This window comes from Tympanuchus pallidicinctus, unplaced genomic scaffold (assembly GCF_026119805.1).
Source record: "Tympanuchus pallidicinctus isolate F22 unplaced genomic scaffold, pur_lepc_1.0 scaffold15, whole genome shotgun sequence".
In the NCBI taxonomy this organism is placed as follows: Eukaryota; Metazoa; Chordata; class Aves; order Galliformes; family Phasianidae; genus Tympanuchus; species Tympanuchus pallidicinctus.
Window position 1 is genome coordinate 24,346,187 of NW_026294669.1, and position 13,328 is coordinate 24,359,514.

Consider the following 13,328-nt stretch of genomic DNA (forward strand, 5'->3'; position numbering starts at 1 on the left):
ATGTGGTTTTGGATGCTGGGCTCTCGTGGTACATCAAATCAACATTTTGTCTCCTGTGGGCATTACAGTGTCTTAGCATCATAGTAGTATTTTTCTTAACACTAGTGTTAACAGGTCACAAGGTTTTTGATACGCACTGCAGCAATTACCGGGCCTGAGCTAGTCATGGCAGTGGATGAATTCACAGACCGATGTCTCTCATTCCATCTTCCCATAGTTTTTCTGAGAGTATAATGCTCACTGCTTATCTGTGCAATGTCTGTGTAATGATTCGCTCGATGTCTTGTCATGGAGGTAACTGTGGCTTTGAGTGCAATTGGTATTGTTTCCATTCCTGACGTTGCCTATATTTTGGTCATTGGAAACAAAATCAAGTCATTCTTTCTAGCAAAAAAATCTCTGTTTTTTCATTCTATTTTCATAATTATTTGTTCTAGTAAAAAAGATAATATTTTTAAATTGGTTGGAAGCAAACACACAGAATGGAAACACGGAAATCTCTTAAAAAGAAAACAGATTGCCATAAGATAAATCTATCCTGTAGTATTCTTGATTATTTTCCTGGTCAAAGCGTAGAAGGTATTCCACTTCTATCTTCCCTACCTCACTTTCTCCTATATTTTAAGTACATTAAGTTGTTATGGTATTAAAAATAAATTAATTAATTTAAAAATCCATCTTTTTCCTCAGAGGTAGTAAGGGAGTATAATCCCTTGAGATGCATTTCTTACACACCTCTTCAGCATGTTGAAGCTTAATGTAGCCTCATATGCATTTCTGCTTGGCTTTTGATTACTGGGGAACAAAGAACGTGACATAGATCTAAAGCCAGCTGGCTTAGGTGTCAGTAGAGGTGTGTGGCTTAGTGATTTGTATGGTTGAAGCTGAACTCTGTGCCAGTCCCTGCGTCATCACATCCTCCTTATAAGTTAATTTTATGTACTAGGTTTAAGCTCATGGGAACATGTTGCAGTCCCACGTCCCATGTGATTTGAGGACCGTGAATTAGCATTGATCCCATGAAGTGACAGGCTACATGCGGGTGAGTCAATTCAGAACAGAAGGTAGTGGGTAGGTTCTGGGCTTGGCAAACATGAATCTGCATTAAAATTCACATTATATGAGAGACATTTAATTGGAACTCAGTGTTGCACAATGGCTAGCGTTTGACGTGCAGAGTACTTACATAGCAAAGACCCCACTGTGCTTCCTTGGGTATGATGTACACAGTGACTGACCTATTTTTTTGTTGTTGTTGTTTACTGAAAAGTACAATTTACAGCAGCCTGAGAATTCCTTTATATCAGTGTAGAGAGTTAGATCTGCAACTTACAGTCTGTGAAGTTCCTGCAGACATAAGGCCACCTTAGAAGAGGAGCTTGGCTTTTTTAAAGGCATCAGAGCATCCTACTAAGAGACTGAACAACCTGGTCTGTGCAGTCAGCCTTGCTTTCAGCTGGAGGTTGAGCAGGGAAGCCTTCAGAGAGTTCCCTCTATTCTTTTTTTTTTTTTTTTTTAATGGTACTTCAGAAAATAATACAGAACAGTTACAAGTAGAGAAAATTACATAAGTAAAATACAGCATTTAATATACATGTCCTGCTCTCATTGAAATTCACAGGCAAAAATGCACTGACCTCATTAGAGCCAAAACTTTCTTTAGAGGGCAGGATCCTGTGTGAGTGGGTAATCGTGCCCTGTCACCACTGAAATAAAAAGGAAGAACATTAAGTTACCTGTTTACTCTATCCAAAGCTCACACTTGGTCATCAGCAAAATCATTACTTTGTAGTACAAAAGGACTACATTTCTTCTTCAATTTAGCATAAACTTAGACTACATTGACCATAATGTTTATCTCCCTCATAATTTTTTGCAGGCAGCCCTCCAAGGGCTGCTTCCCTGGTCAACTCAGCATTGCGTGAGAGATGTAGGATAGTTCTCCAGGACAGGCAGTGTTTTAACTCAGGTGGTTTGATCATTGGACAAGGTAATGCTTGTTGCAAGATCTGTCTGTTTAGGCAGAGTTGGTCTCCTATTTCTTTGAATTTATGTTTTTTTCACTTCTGAGACGATTTCTGTTCTTATTTACAATTACTAATACTAATCATGAGGGAGAAGTTGCTCATGGTAGAATGAGACAGAATGAAGAAACATTTGCAAAGCCCATGGGAAAGGTGTTTTTGTCAGAATGTCCTGAAAGATAATGCTAAATCAGATGTGAACTCAAACAATATCTAATGTCTTCAGTTTACTGGCAAGAGGTGGATTTTTATTTTATTTTGTTGTATTTAGCTATACGACTGCCTCTAAAGTTTTCCTGGATTATGATTGAAAAAATACGAATGAGTCTTTTCCTGATAAAAGATGCAGGTTTGAATCAGATTGTTAACGTCATTATAGGCCATATCTGCCTGAAAAAGATTATGAAATAAAAAAAAAAACACACTGTACTGAAGCTATTTCCTCAGATATTCAAGGAAAATATATCCGTTCCCATCAGTGATGGTGGTTTATGAATATCTGAAGGCAGGATGTATTCAGGATGTATCCACTATTATGTAAATGAATGAAAATATAGTATTTTAGTTACCAAAATATATTTTGCTAGCAGCTAGAAAGAAATTAAAATATTAAACCCAATGGAAATCTAAGTGACCTCCTGCAGAAATAGGTTGCTTTCCTCTAGACAACCCGTTACTCAATATACGTGTGAATTAGGTAAATGAGAGACAAAAGCAGAAATGTTATGTAAAATCACAGTTGAAGTATTAAGATACTAAATCAGATGTAAATTGAGTAATCATTGCGATATGTAGATCTCGGGGGGTAGTCACATGAGCAGGGAAAAAAGAAGTAGAGCAGCTTGCTTTCTGCTGTTTACAAGGAGCAACCAAGTGAGTGGAAAAATGTTAAATATCTCAGTGATTTTAAAGCACTTAAAGACCAGGTCCTTTTTAAGAGTTGAGATACACCTCAGACTGCTTGTACACACGCTCATTACCTGCTCTTCCTTTTGTGAACAGAATAGAAACTGTCCTAAAAGACCTATGGCTCCTGTCCTGCTTCCGTTGCATCTTTTATCTGTTGTTGTTATTCTTCCTTTCCTCCTAGGAATATCATTCATTGACTTAGCCAGCAACTTGCTTATTCATGTATGTATTTGCTCTTCCCCAAAGTCTTTTCCTTTGAATCTGCCACACAAGAAATGTTGTATTCATCTGAAGGACTAAATGAGGTTTCTGAACCACTCGGTATTTTGCTGTTGTGAAATACACTGTTTGGTCAGCAAGTGCATTTTCTTTCCCTTTGTGGTGTTTGACTACTTAGATGGGCACCTTGGGGCTCCAACCATGTCATTCTTTGTGCTGTGCTCAGGACTAAGCACACAGTGCATGGTTTATTCATTAAAAAAAAAAAAAAAAAAAAAAAAAAAAAGTTATATCACCTTTATCACCTTTATATTTTCCATGAGAAGTCAGAAGAAAATTGTGTATTGCTGCCTTCTTGGGCTCCTTGAACAACTTGAGCATCCTCTCTGCCCTCAAACATAAGGGCAACCTTTCTGCAGCAGCACAGCTTTTTCACAGGGGCTTACTGACAGCATTGGGTTTACATACTATGTAAACCAATGTTGTGCTAATCAGTTTTTTACCTGATCTTGAGATACAAACAGAGAATAGTCTGTTTCCAGCCACAGGGGGTGGGGGTGACCCTTCATCTGTTAAAAAGTAATTGCTTAGGTATTTCATACTTGTATTAAACAACGGATAAAGCTGAAGCTGTAACAGCTTAGCAGAAAGTATTGGAAAAGCTGCTGCTGCTTCAGTAAATAACGAGCAAAAAAAGAACTGGCAGATCACTACTGAGGCTGGATGGGGCATCTGGAAATGACAAATGTACCTAGTCCATTGGTTTTCAAAGCTTCAGCATTTTCTTGTATCCCGGTCCCAAAACAGCCTCTGCCTGGTGGGCCAAGAGATGAGGAATATCTGCCATGGCTTTTCCCAACCCTCTCATTCCATTCTGAAAGCATTTCTGGATGTGCTCCTAAAGTGTCTTCTGCTCAGGTTTTTTTGTTTGTTATTTTCTTGAGGTGATCCCTATCCCTTCCTCTGTGTGAGATGCTGGCTTCTAGCCATCTTTTGCTTGTCAATGTCTCTGTCAGTGATGTTAGGGTAAAGCACTTTAGGTTGTGTTTGTCACAGGCAGCGAATGCATATGTGGTCATTGACAGTAGCTCAGCAGAAACACAATAACTTGTTAAGCCACAGTAACTCAGTGGTGTGTCTGAGCTTTGAGCCCAGCTGGAAGGATTTGCTTGCTGCTTGGGCTCTTAACCCTTTTATGGCCGTTGCATTCTGGGTGTGTGTGTGTGTCCTTTCATGTGGTAACACATGAGAAATCCGTGTATATGATCTCTGTGGATATGTCAGACAGGAAGATTAAAGGTAAATAAGAGCATTTTCTTGATTTCTACTTTTGGGAATGTGCTACCAAATGTTACTTGAGTGCTTTCAGAATACCATGCCTCACTTTCAGGAGCACAGGAGGATTATAGAATCCTGTCTTCATTTGAATCCTAAAAAGTAGGATGCAACATATTTTGAAAGTGAAACCTATCATTTTATTGAGGTTATATATTTTATCTCATTAGAATTTTTTGTTGAAATTATTTGTTTTATAGAAAGCGATAGTGGGTCTCAAAGGAGACAAAAAAGGTAAAGATAGGATGTGTGTAGGATGCTGTTGAGGAAAAGGTGGGTCACAGGAAATAAAAGGGCATTGCTTGATGCAGCACTTCTACTGCTTATTTTCTGGCTGCTTGTGTGCAGAGGTTGTGTTTTTACAGAAACGCAGCTAAGGGAAGTTGATGTAGTTGCCATGCCATGATTTAACTGGAGAGCATGATGTTCAGGTGGCGGAAGAGAGCGAGCAGGATTGATATGGGATACCGAAAGGAAATATAGTTAACTTCCCTTCATTCTGAGAGGCCTTTTTCCCATTCTCTCATCAGGAAGTTTGTACAAACTTCAGTGGTACACTAAATTGCTCAGATGGTGACCTGTGCCTCTCCTCATCTCTGGTTTCGCTGCCAGCATCATGGTGCTGAGTGACATTTTATCTTTTGTCACAAATTTGCACCAGTTGTTTTACCAGACCCATCCTGTGCTTTCAACTCTTGGACTCTCGTGTGATTGTTGTTTGCTCTGAATAACTGTAAGCTGGTTGCTATGAAAATCGTGTTGATTTAGAAGAATTTTCTTTATTTTTGTGGTAGGAAGTAAAGATAATGCTTTTTCAGATAGGGAGGAAGGTGCAACGTGAAAGGAATAGAAAGGGATATAGCAGAAGTCTGCTTAACAGGATTGGCAGAGCTTCATGGGAACAATGGAAGGAACAGTATATTCACTTTTTTTATACTACATTTACTGGGATGTGCTGTAGAAAAGCTTGCATTAAGAATGGGCAAAGATCATGATGCTGAAGTGCAGTCAAGCTCTTCAAAACTTCAGAAGAACGTGAAACAACTTCCAAGGTGAGAAACGTAATAGAAGGCCTGGGAAGCTAGGGAATAGCAAGAAGGAAAAAAAGAATCAGTTGTCCAGCAGTTTATTTCTGTGTATTTGAGCATTTGGATTGAAGTGAAAAATGAGATCACAGAGCAAACTTTATGGATTTGTGCAGAAAAGTAAGAAGGAAACAAAATATTAATGCAGTTGTAATAGCCATGTTGAAAAGATGAAACATTGATCATGAAAAATTTCACATCACCTGGTATTGACTGGTCAGTATAGTATCAGATGGAAATAATTGTTCCCAGGAAGGTTCAGTTTACAATAGTGGAAGTGATTGGAGGTTGCATTCACAAGGAGAAGTTGAAGAAGATAGGCTTATTCACAGGAACAAAAGAAAATTGAGATGACCTAATTCCAGCTTTTCTTGTGTTAGACCGACCAGTATCGATAGCAGGACAAATTGCTCTCAGTGTCAAATATGAAAGCAAGAATCACATGGTGTTGCTGTGCTGCACAACTCTTTTGCTTTCAAATACATCTTAAATATCTAGGGATAGATGATGTATATGTCCAAGGAATGTTATGTCTTCATGTTTTCTGAGAAGCTGCAGTGACTCTCTTTGTGAATGTGTGCCGTGCCTTCTGCACTGGTGTGTGAAAAGACCATTCCTACAACATCCTCTTTTTCTTCACCATGTCATCCCATACAGGTCTGTAAAATTCCCTGCTGTGACTGGAACTTGTACATCAGCTGATATATTCCTGCACTGAGCTCTGTTAGGCTTTTTGATTACTGACAGGGACTGAAGCTCACCAGTTTTCCGTATTTTTAAGAACATTCAAGTAATCTTCCTCAAACTTGCTTTGAAAGATAGAAGCAATCTCAAAGTGCTCTGTGAATTTTAGTAGATGAAGAGCAGGATAACGAGAAGCAAGAGCTGCTACCAAACATAGAATTGTTGGGTGCAGGAGCTAACAGTTATTTGTGTGAACTTCTTAAACAAAGATAGATAGATTTTTATATTTCTAATGTAATCCCATGTGGGACATGTAAAATATTAATCCTTCTGCAAGAGGGTTTCTCTTGAAGTCTGTTTATGTATAAAAGATGGAAATGAGCAGCACAGACCTCCCTCCCTGCTTCATTGATGTCTGAGGCCATATTTGCAGTAGAAATCCACCCCTGTTGCTGTAGCACAAATGAGTGCTTTCAGGTGTTGAACTACCTGCAACAAATGGCTTTTGCACATATGGATCAGGAGTTAACTTTGCCCCACATTTCTTTATGTGAATGGTGAGTGCGTTGTTTCATGTTTTTTTACACACAGACATGGGCAGGCTGACTCCCTCCACCAAACCCTGCTGTAAAATTTCTCTTTTATCTTTATTCACAAACCCGTTGAGGATAAAGGCTTTTACATGCTTTCAGCTGCTTTTTAGTGATTGCTGATTTGCTAGCAATAGTTTGTGGTTTAGACAGAGAGGAATGCTGACCACTACTTTTTAGCTCGTGGTTTCATATACAGCTCCTCCATGTTGATTTTTCTCTCCCTACTATTGCCTGTTGTTTTCTGAATAAAAGTAGGACATTTACCAAGGAATACAACAGTGTCACCAATAGTTTTGCCAAGGGTAAGTTGCATGTCCCACCTTTCTGTGAATGCTGTTAAGCTCTCACCATCTCAAGAAGCCATCATCCAACTGAGCCAGAGCAATCAGAAGTAAAATGAAAGAAGTGCCTTGCTAACTGAATTTATCACACACTGACACCAGACTGTGCCCTCCAAAAGATTCTGCTGGAAAATCTCCCTTGCAAATAGAGCAAGAATTGTGCAGCATCAAAGGCACGTTTTGAAGCCTGTGATGGCTGCAAGATGCTGGAATCACCTGTGTGAGGCTGCTCTCGCTGCTAGTGCCTGACCTGGGCCAACATTTGAATGCAAAGCGGGGACTGTGTGTGGCATGAAAACCTGAAGCAACAGAGGAATAGGGCGAAAGGTGTGGAAGAAGGGGACTATGCAGAGGAGAGAAACTCCGGGTAGAAAAAAGGAGAAATTCTGAGGAATTCATAGGTAGCCTAACTGTAGAATCTTGGGAGGTGTTAAGGATATAGATGGATTATAGCTTATGTTCTTCTTATTTAATGTCTAAGAATTATTGTAGTAGATTGCATTCAGGCCTTCTGATTACCCTTAATGAAACTTTAAGAAAAAGTGAAATATGAACTTGTTGGGCAGAGATGGAGAGAAAAGCAGAAATGTTGTGTTATGAAGATTTTGTTGTCTCACCTAGTCTTTTTAAGAAGATATTGAGAGAGGAGAAAGGTGATCTGCTCCAGTGAGGAAAGGCAGTGTAGATGGTGGGCTCCCCTTATGCCAAAGGCCCTGTATCATTTGCAGGCTCATACCACTGTAAAGCATGACTACATTTTAGGTATTAAAATGCTATCCTTTTATTTAGTATCCTCACTAGATATATCCTACCACAAATAAGGGAGTGGTCTAACTAGAAAGCCTGCATGATGCACCTTAATGTACTCAGGCATACGTGTAGAAAAGCAACTTGTACTTACTCTTCTGGAGTACAAATTATACTGTTCCTTCTACAGTGCTGCGGTACTTCAGGTAGTCATAGAATCATTTGAGTTGGGAAGGACCTTTAAAAGTCATCCAGTCTCACACCCCTGCAATAAACAGGGGCATCTACAGCTTGTTCAGGTGCTCAGAGACCAGTCCAGCCTGGCCTTGGTTGTCTCAGGGATGGGCAACCTGTGCCAGTGTTTACAATCAGCAGAAAAATGCTAAATTCTTCTGTCAGTCACTGTCTCTGTAGTCTTCTGTTCTTCATTTTTCCTCAGTAAGTCTTTATTTTCTGTAAATGCTACTTATTGCGCACTGTGATCATCATTCTGCTCGATCCATCTCATGGCATTTAATTATGCGGTGTTGTAGAATAGCAGAGCAGTTAGCAGAAGTTGCATGCTATTTTCTTCTTTTTCCTCCCGAATTAATGTTGAATCATTGAATATCAGCTGAGTTTGAAGTTTACCTGAATATGTTTTACTTTTCTAAAGAGATTACACAATGGCTCTGATTAGCAGCAGCATTTTGTAATACCACTTAAGGCTTTATCACAGTGGAGTACTGCCAGTAATAGTCTTTAATTCACTTATATGTACCAATTCATCTCTGTCAGGTTTCTATTAATTTCTTTGCTGTTTTACTTTTTGCCTATCCCCCATATAATGAGGCATGATTTTCCCATCTATGTATCCAAAATAAAATTAAAAAATTAAATCTTCAGCAAATTAACTGTGGCCCTTTGATTTGAGGCAGCTGTGCCATCTCTCCATGCGTGCTTACATTTAATTCACTTCTCACAGGTTAGTTTATTTTTAAGAATGTGGTGAGTCAACTGGCCAAGGGGGAACAATAATTGTATTGGCTACTTTAGATTAAAATTATTGGGATTGGGTTAGGTATATTAATTGCAGAAGTGGAGAGCAGGTGTAGAATTAAAACTGTACACGTGCGTGCATGTACACATAGTGCTATGAAGAGCCACCATATTAGCATTATTTTTTTCATCAGAATGATGACCACCTTGATTACAAAGGTGATTATGAGAGGTAAATTTCCATGTGAACAATTCTGTTTCATTTGGCACCAGTTTCACAGTGTACGGAAAGATCTAAGCAGTTGGGTTTGGAGTTGGTGCTCCATATTTACGTGATGAATCAGTGTCTGTGGTTGAAAGCAGACCCAGTTGCATATTTGTTTTTTTGTTTTTCATTATTAGGATTGGAGCAAAGCATCAGGAGTTACGTCAAAAGCAACTGAGGGGCCTGCTTGATTATTCTACTGGTCCTGGAGGACCCGACATAGATGATGATGAGGTAGATCCAAATTATGCCAGAGTGAACCACTTCCGAGAGGCTTATCCATCAGCAAGCATTTACAGACCATCATCTCCAGCAGTCGCAGAAACCTTCGTCTATCCGCGTGATTCTTCTTCAACACCAGTGGAGAGGGAACACTTGGAAGGATTGTATGCAAAAATAAACAAGCAGCACTACCCGCAGGTTCCTGGTGACAGGTAATATTGCCACCTGGCATTAGAAACAATGATAGCTTGGGAGTGGGCTGGACAGGGAGGCTCTAAACATCTGTATTTACTGACTAGAAAGACATGAATTTCCTCTTAGCCAAAACTGTGATTTGCTCCAGCAGTGCCCCCAAAGCATCTGAGCTAGTCAGCAGTCAAACAAAAATCATTAAAAAAAGTCCATATTTCACAAACAGAATGAATGAACAGACTCCAGTCCAATTCCTTCCCTGCTGAGAGTGTGTTTTTTTCCTTTTTCGCTCGGGAAAAGTTCTTACACTGCAGCAAAAATAATCTCTGGTTTCAGATCCCTTTCAATCTGCTGATCATCAAATGCCTATTAGTAACAGGTTTTGTATGATAACATGATATATTGCATATGTTTACAGTTTAGTTTCCCCCAGCTGTTTGATATTATGCACTTTCAATTAGACTGGGGAGAGGACTGGGAATCATGGCATTTTTATGCAGACTGTGAAGTGTGGCTTCACAAGACTGATTGCCTTTCACAGCCTTTCCAATAACCAAGTGGGAAGGAAAGAGCAATTTTTAATCCTTACTGTCAAGCTTCCAGGTTGATAGCATTAAAGAAAGATGGTCAAGTTTTTCCTTGGATTAAAAAGAGAACAGCATTCCCTTTGAGCTGATGATTACCTACCATTATGGTAGTTTTAAAACTAGGTGTTTCTGGAATTTGGGACTGAAAGAATGTAAGATTTCATTAGCAGTATCATGGTGTCAATGAATTGGATTTTTCAAACCAACATCTGAGTATGTAGGCAAGATATAAAAGTATGTGAAAAGAAGAGCTGACAGAGAAAGACATGGGGGACTTAAGAAATTGTTTATGCTTTGAGTTCATATTACAATCTGTAGTGTCTCATCATAGCCTCAGTCTGTGCTATGTGATACAACACTTGTTAATTTTGGAGAGCACAGATACAGGAGTGTTTTCAGTTTGTGGCATTATAGTACTTTAAAAATGTCTACTGAGTCACTGTTATAAATAGTAATGAAACACTTTTGACATAAATCTAAGTGCGTAGCAGGGATTGGGCCAAGTATTTCTCTTTCTTTTCACCTAAATACAGTATGAGAGAGATCTTTCCAAACATAATGACATTGCTGATTCTCTTCTTTCATATTAACTCTTCTGCTGCTGCATGAGAGCAAAGAGGGTGAAGTTAGAGGCACGGATCACAGATTTTTGCCATCAAAAGGGTTTTGCTTTCCTAGAAAGTGCTTGGGGTGATTGTCAGTGGAGTTGTATGAGCATCTGTGTATCACAAAGAGATCAGAAACTTGGTTCGCACTAACTCAGGAAACCCAAGGAAATTCCAGCAGGAGGGAGCCCAAATTCGGATTCATACACTTCTCAAGAATAAATACGTAGAGATGTAACTCAGCATGAAAGCAAAACGTTGTCATAAAGGTTGCTTCATAGTATCAGTTTTAACAGGGACTTTATAGCTTAACATTTTAAACGTGTCATCAGTTTGGAAGCATGGTTTATGCTTTGTTTTTACACGCAGTATAAAGAAGTGCCCAACTCTCTCCCTCTGGCCTCTTTTGTTTGATTGCTTGTATCGTGGCTGTAACTGCACTGAATGAGCTCTTGTCTTGTTGTGTGGACATGATTGAAATGCCAACCAAGTCTGGATTCAGTGTCAGGATCCTGGATCTTAGTGTGGCTTTAGCTGTAATTGCACCCTCAAATACGACAATTCAGTGAAAAACAAAAACCAAAACTTCTAACAAGCGAAGAGAAAGTTACCTCATATCTGACCTATGGTCAGAAGTCGTGCTGGGAAGGCTGTTCCATCTGTGTTGATTCTGTACTGAAAGACAAACAGTCCACAACAACTTAGCTTTGTTGAATTTCTCAGGCTTGTAGAGTCTTTAACCAGATTAGGAGAAAGTAGGAAATGTGGGATTCTTATTAGGCTGCCTTTGTTCTTTCTTTAAATCTTTGTTTCCTTTGTCTCAGAAACAAAAAGGTTGTTGTTACTCACCAGCAGAAATGTGCCAAACCTGAATAATTTGAAGTGAATTTATGCAGTGTGTTGTGAGGTCTCAGCCAGCAGTTGTTGAATGTGGCAGCAACTGCAGGCAAGGAAATCTTTTCTGTGCTGGAGGGAGAGTACTGAAAGGAGAAGAGAGATGTGGAAAGAAAAATCCCTGGATAACATGTTAATTACAAAACCAAATCTGCTTTCAAGGGTCAAGTATGAAAACTGCCTTGTCTGCCTCAGAATAATGGGAAATAGTTATAATGGATGCTTATTAACCAAACCAAAGTTATTTTGCATTTGCAGGGTTGAACATTTATCAATGCATTTGTCATGTAATAGCTCATGTTTTGGTCCTGCTAACGCATGCATGCTCTCTCCAAGTTTTGCTATTAATTTTACTTTAGATGGATGGCTTTTTTTCCTACCTCTGACTCTCGACTTTATAATACTGTGTGTGCAGACTTGATCAGTGTTTAGAGTAGATGAGGTTTAGGATGGAAGGAGGTTTGAACACAAAGAGAATAGATGACTTCATTTTGGTCTTGGATTTCTAGTTATGTGTCACTATGATAGAGAATTAAAACTCATCATTTCAAAGAAGTTCATTTTTATTTCATTTTATTTTTGCAGAAAAATGTATTAACGTAACAAATGGCTTTTAAAATGTGGAAGCCATTTGTGAAAAAAAAAAAAGGAAGCTCAGTGGTCAGATATGCGCCGTTTACAATTCACATACTTACCCACCTCTCCATTTCTCATCACCAGACTCCATCCAGTCTCCCCTATTCATTCTTCTCAGCAGATGCCCAGTTTAAACGGAGAGTCTCCCACAGAGATCCCACTGTTGCAGAAGCAGTAGGCTGCACATGTATGAAGAATATTCCTTTAATCATTCTGAAGTATGTCTGCTGCCTCCAAGCACCACTGCCTAGGGCACCGCAGGCCCGGTTCACAATGCTGTTTGCATAATAACGTCCTCTTTACCTACAATTGTATCTGGCGTCTCAGGGATTCTTTTGCCTTGAGTTCTTGGGGATTTTACTTTGTCTTATTTTCATCTGTTGTGTAATGTTCTTCTGCAGTGTTCCAAAATTGCTGATTTTCATTCCAACGATGACTGTATTCAGTGAAATTGATTTAATTTTTTGTGTATATTTTGCTGAAAACTTTGAGATTTTTGACTAAGAGAGATGCTACATAAATGTAAATTGTCCTTATTAATGAATATATTGAAAGCATTAGCATGATCGGTCTTTTCTGTGAATGTTAAGATGGTAAAAAAAAAATTAGCTAGCAGAATCACACATTCCTTTGTAAATCAAGCATTTTTCTGTTTATTTCTAATTAGCCACAATTTTCAGAAATGCAAATGCCATCCTGGAGGATGGTGCAGTCTGCAAAGGCACCTCGTGCAGCTGTGGAGCTCGCAGGGGCTACACTGTGGCCGCTGTACGCTCCCTCAGCTCATGCTGAGGCTGGGCGATCTGCAGCCCATATGTTCCCAAAAGGAGTGGGAAGTCACATCTCTGAGTTGAGTTATCAAGGCTGCACCGTGACAGTGCTAAGTTGCACCGTGGCAGAGTCTAGGTGTCAGACCAAAGCCAAAAGAGCATATGTAAAACACTTCTATCACTTAAATGTCAGGCATGTCGCGTGTTGTAACCCTTTCTCACGTTTTGAATAAGCAACTTCC

At 39.3% G+C, this 13,328-nt stretch overlaps 1 protein-coding gene across 5 annotated transcripts in view; it reads left to right on the forward strand.

Moving 5' to 3' along the window:
• PARD3B (par-3 family cell polarity regulator beta) overlaps positions 1-13,328 on the forward strand; it is a 753,023-nt gene that overhangs the window by 666,882 nt on the left and 72,813 nt on the right. For all 5 annotated transcript variants that reach the window (XM_052674691.1, XM_052674688.1, XM_052674689.1 and 2 more), the window contains one exon: positions 9,318-9,614. In XM_052674691.1, coding sequence (XP_052530651.1) covers positions 9,318-9,614 — 297 coding nt within the window. The remainder of the gene's footprint in view (positions 1-9,317; positions 9,615-13,328) is intronic.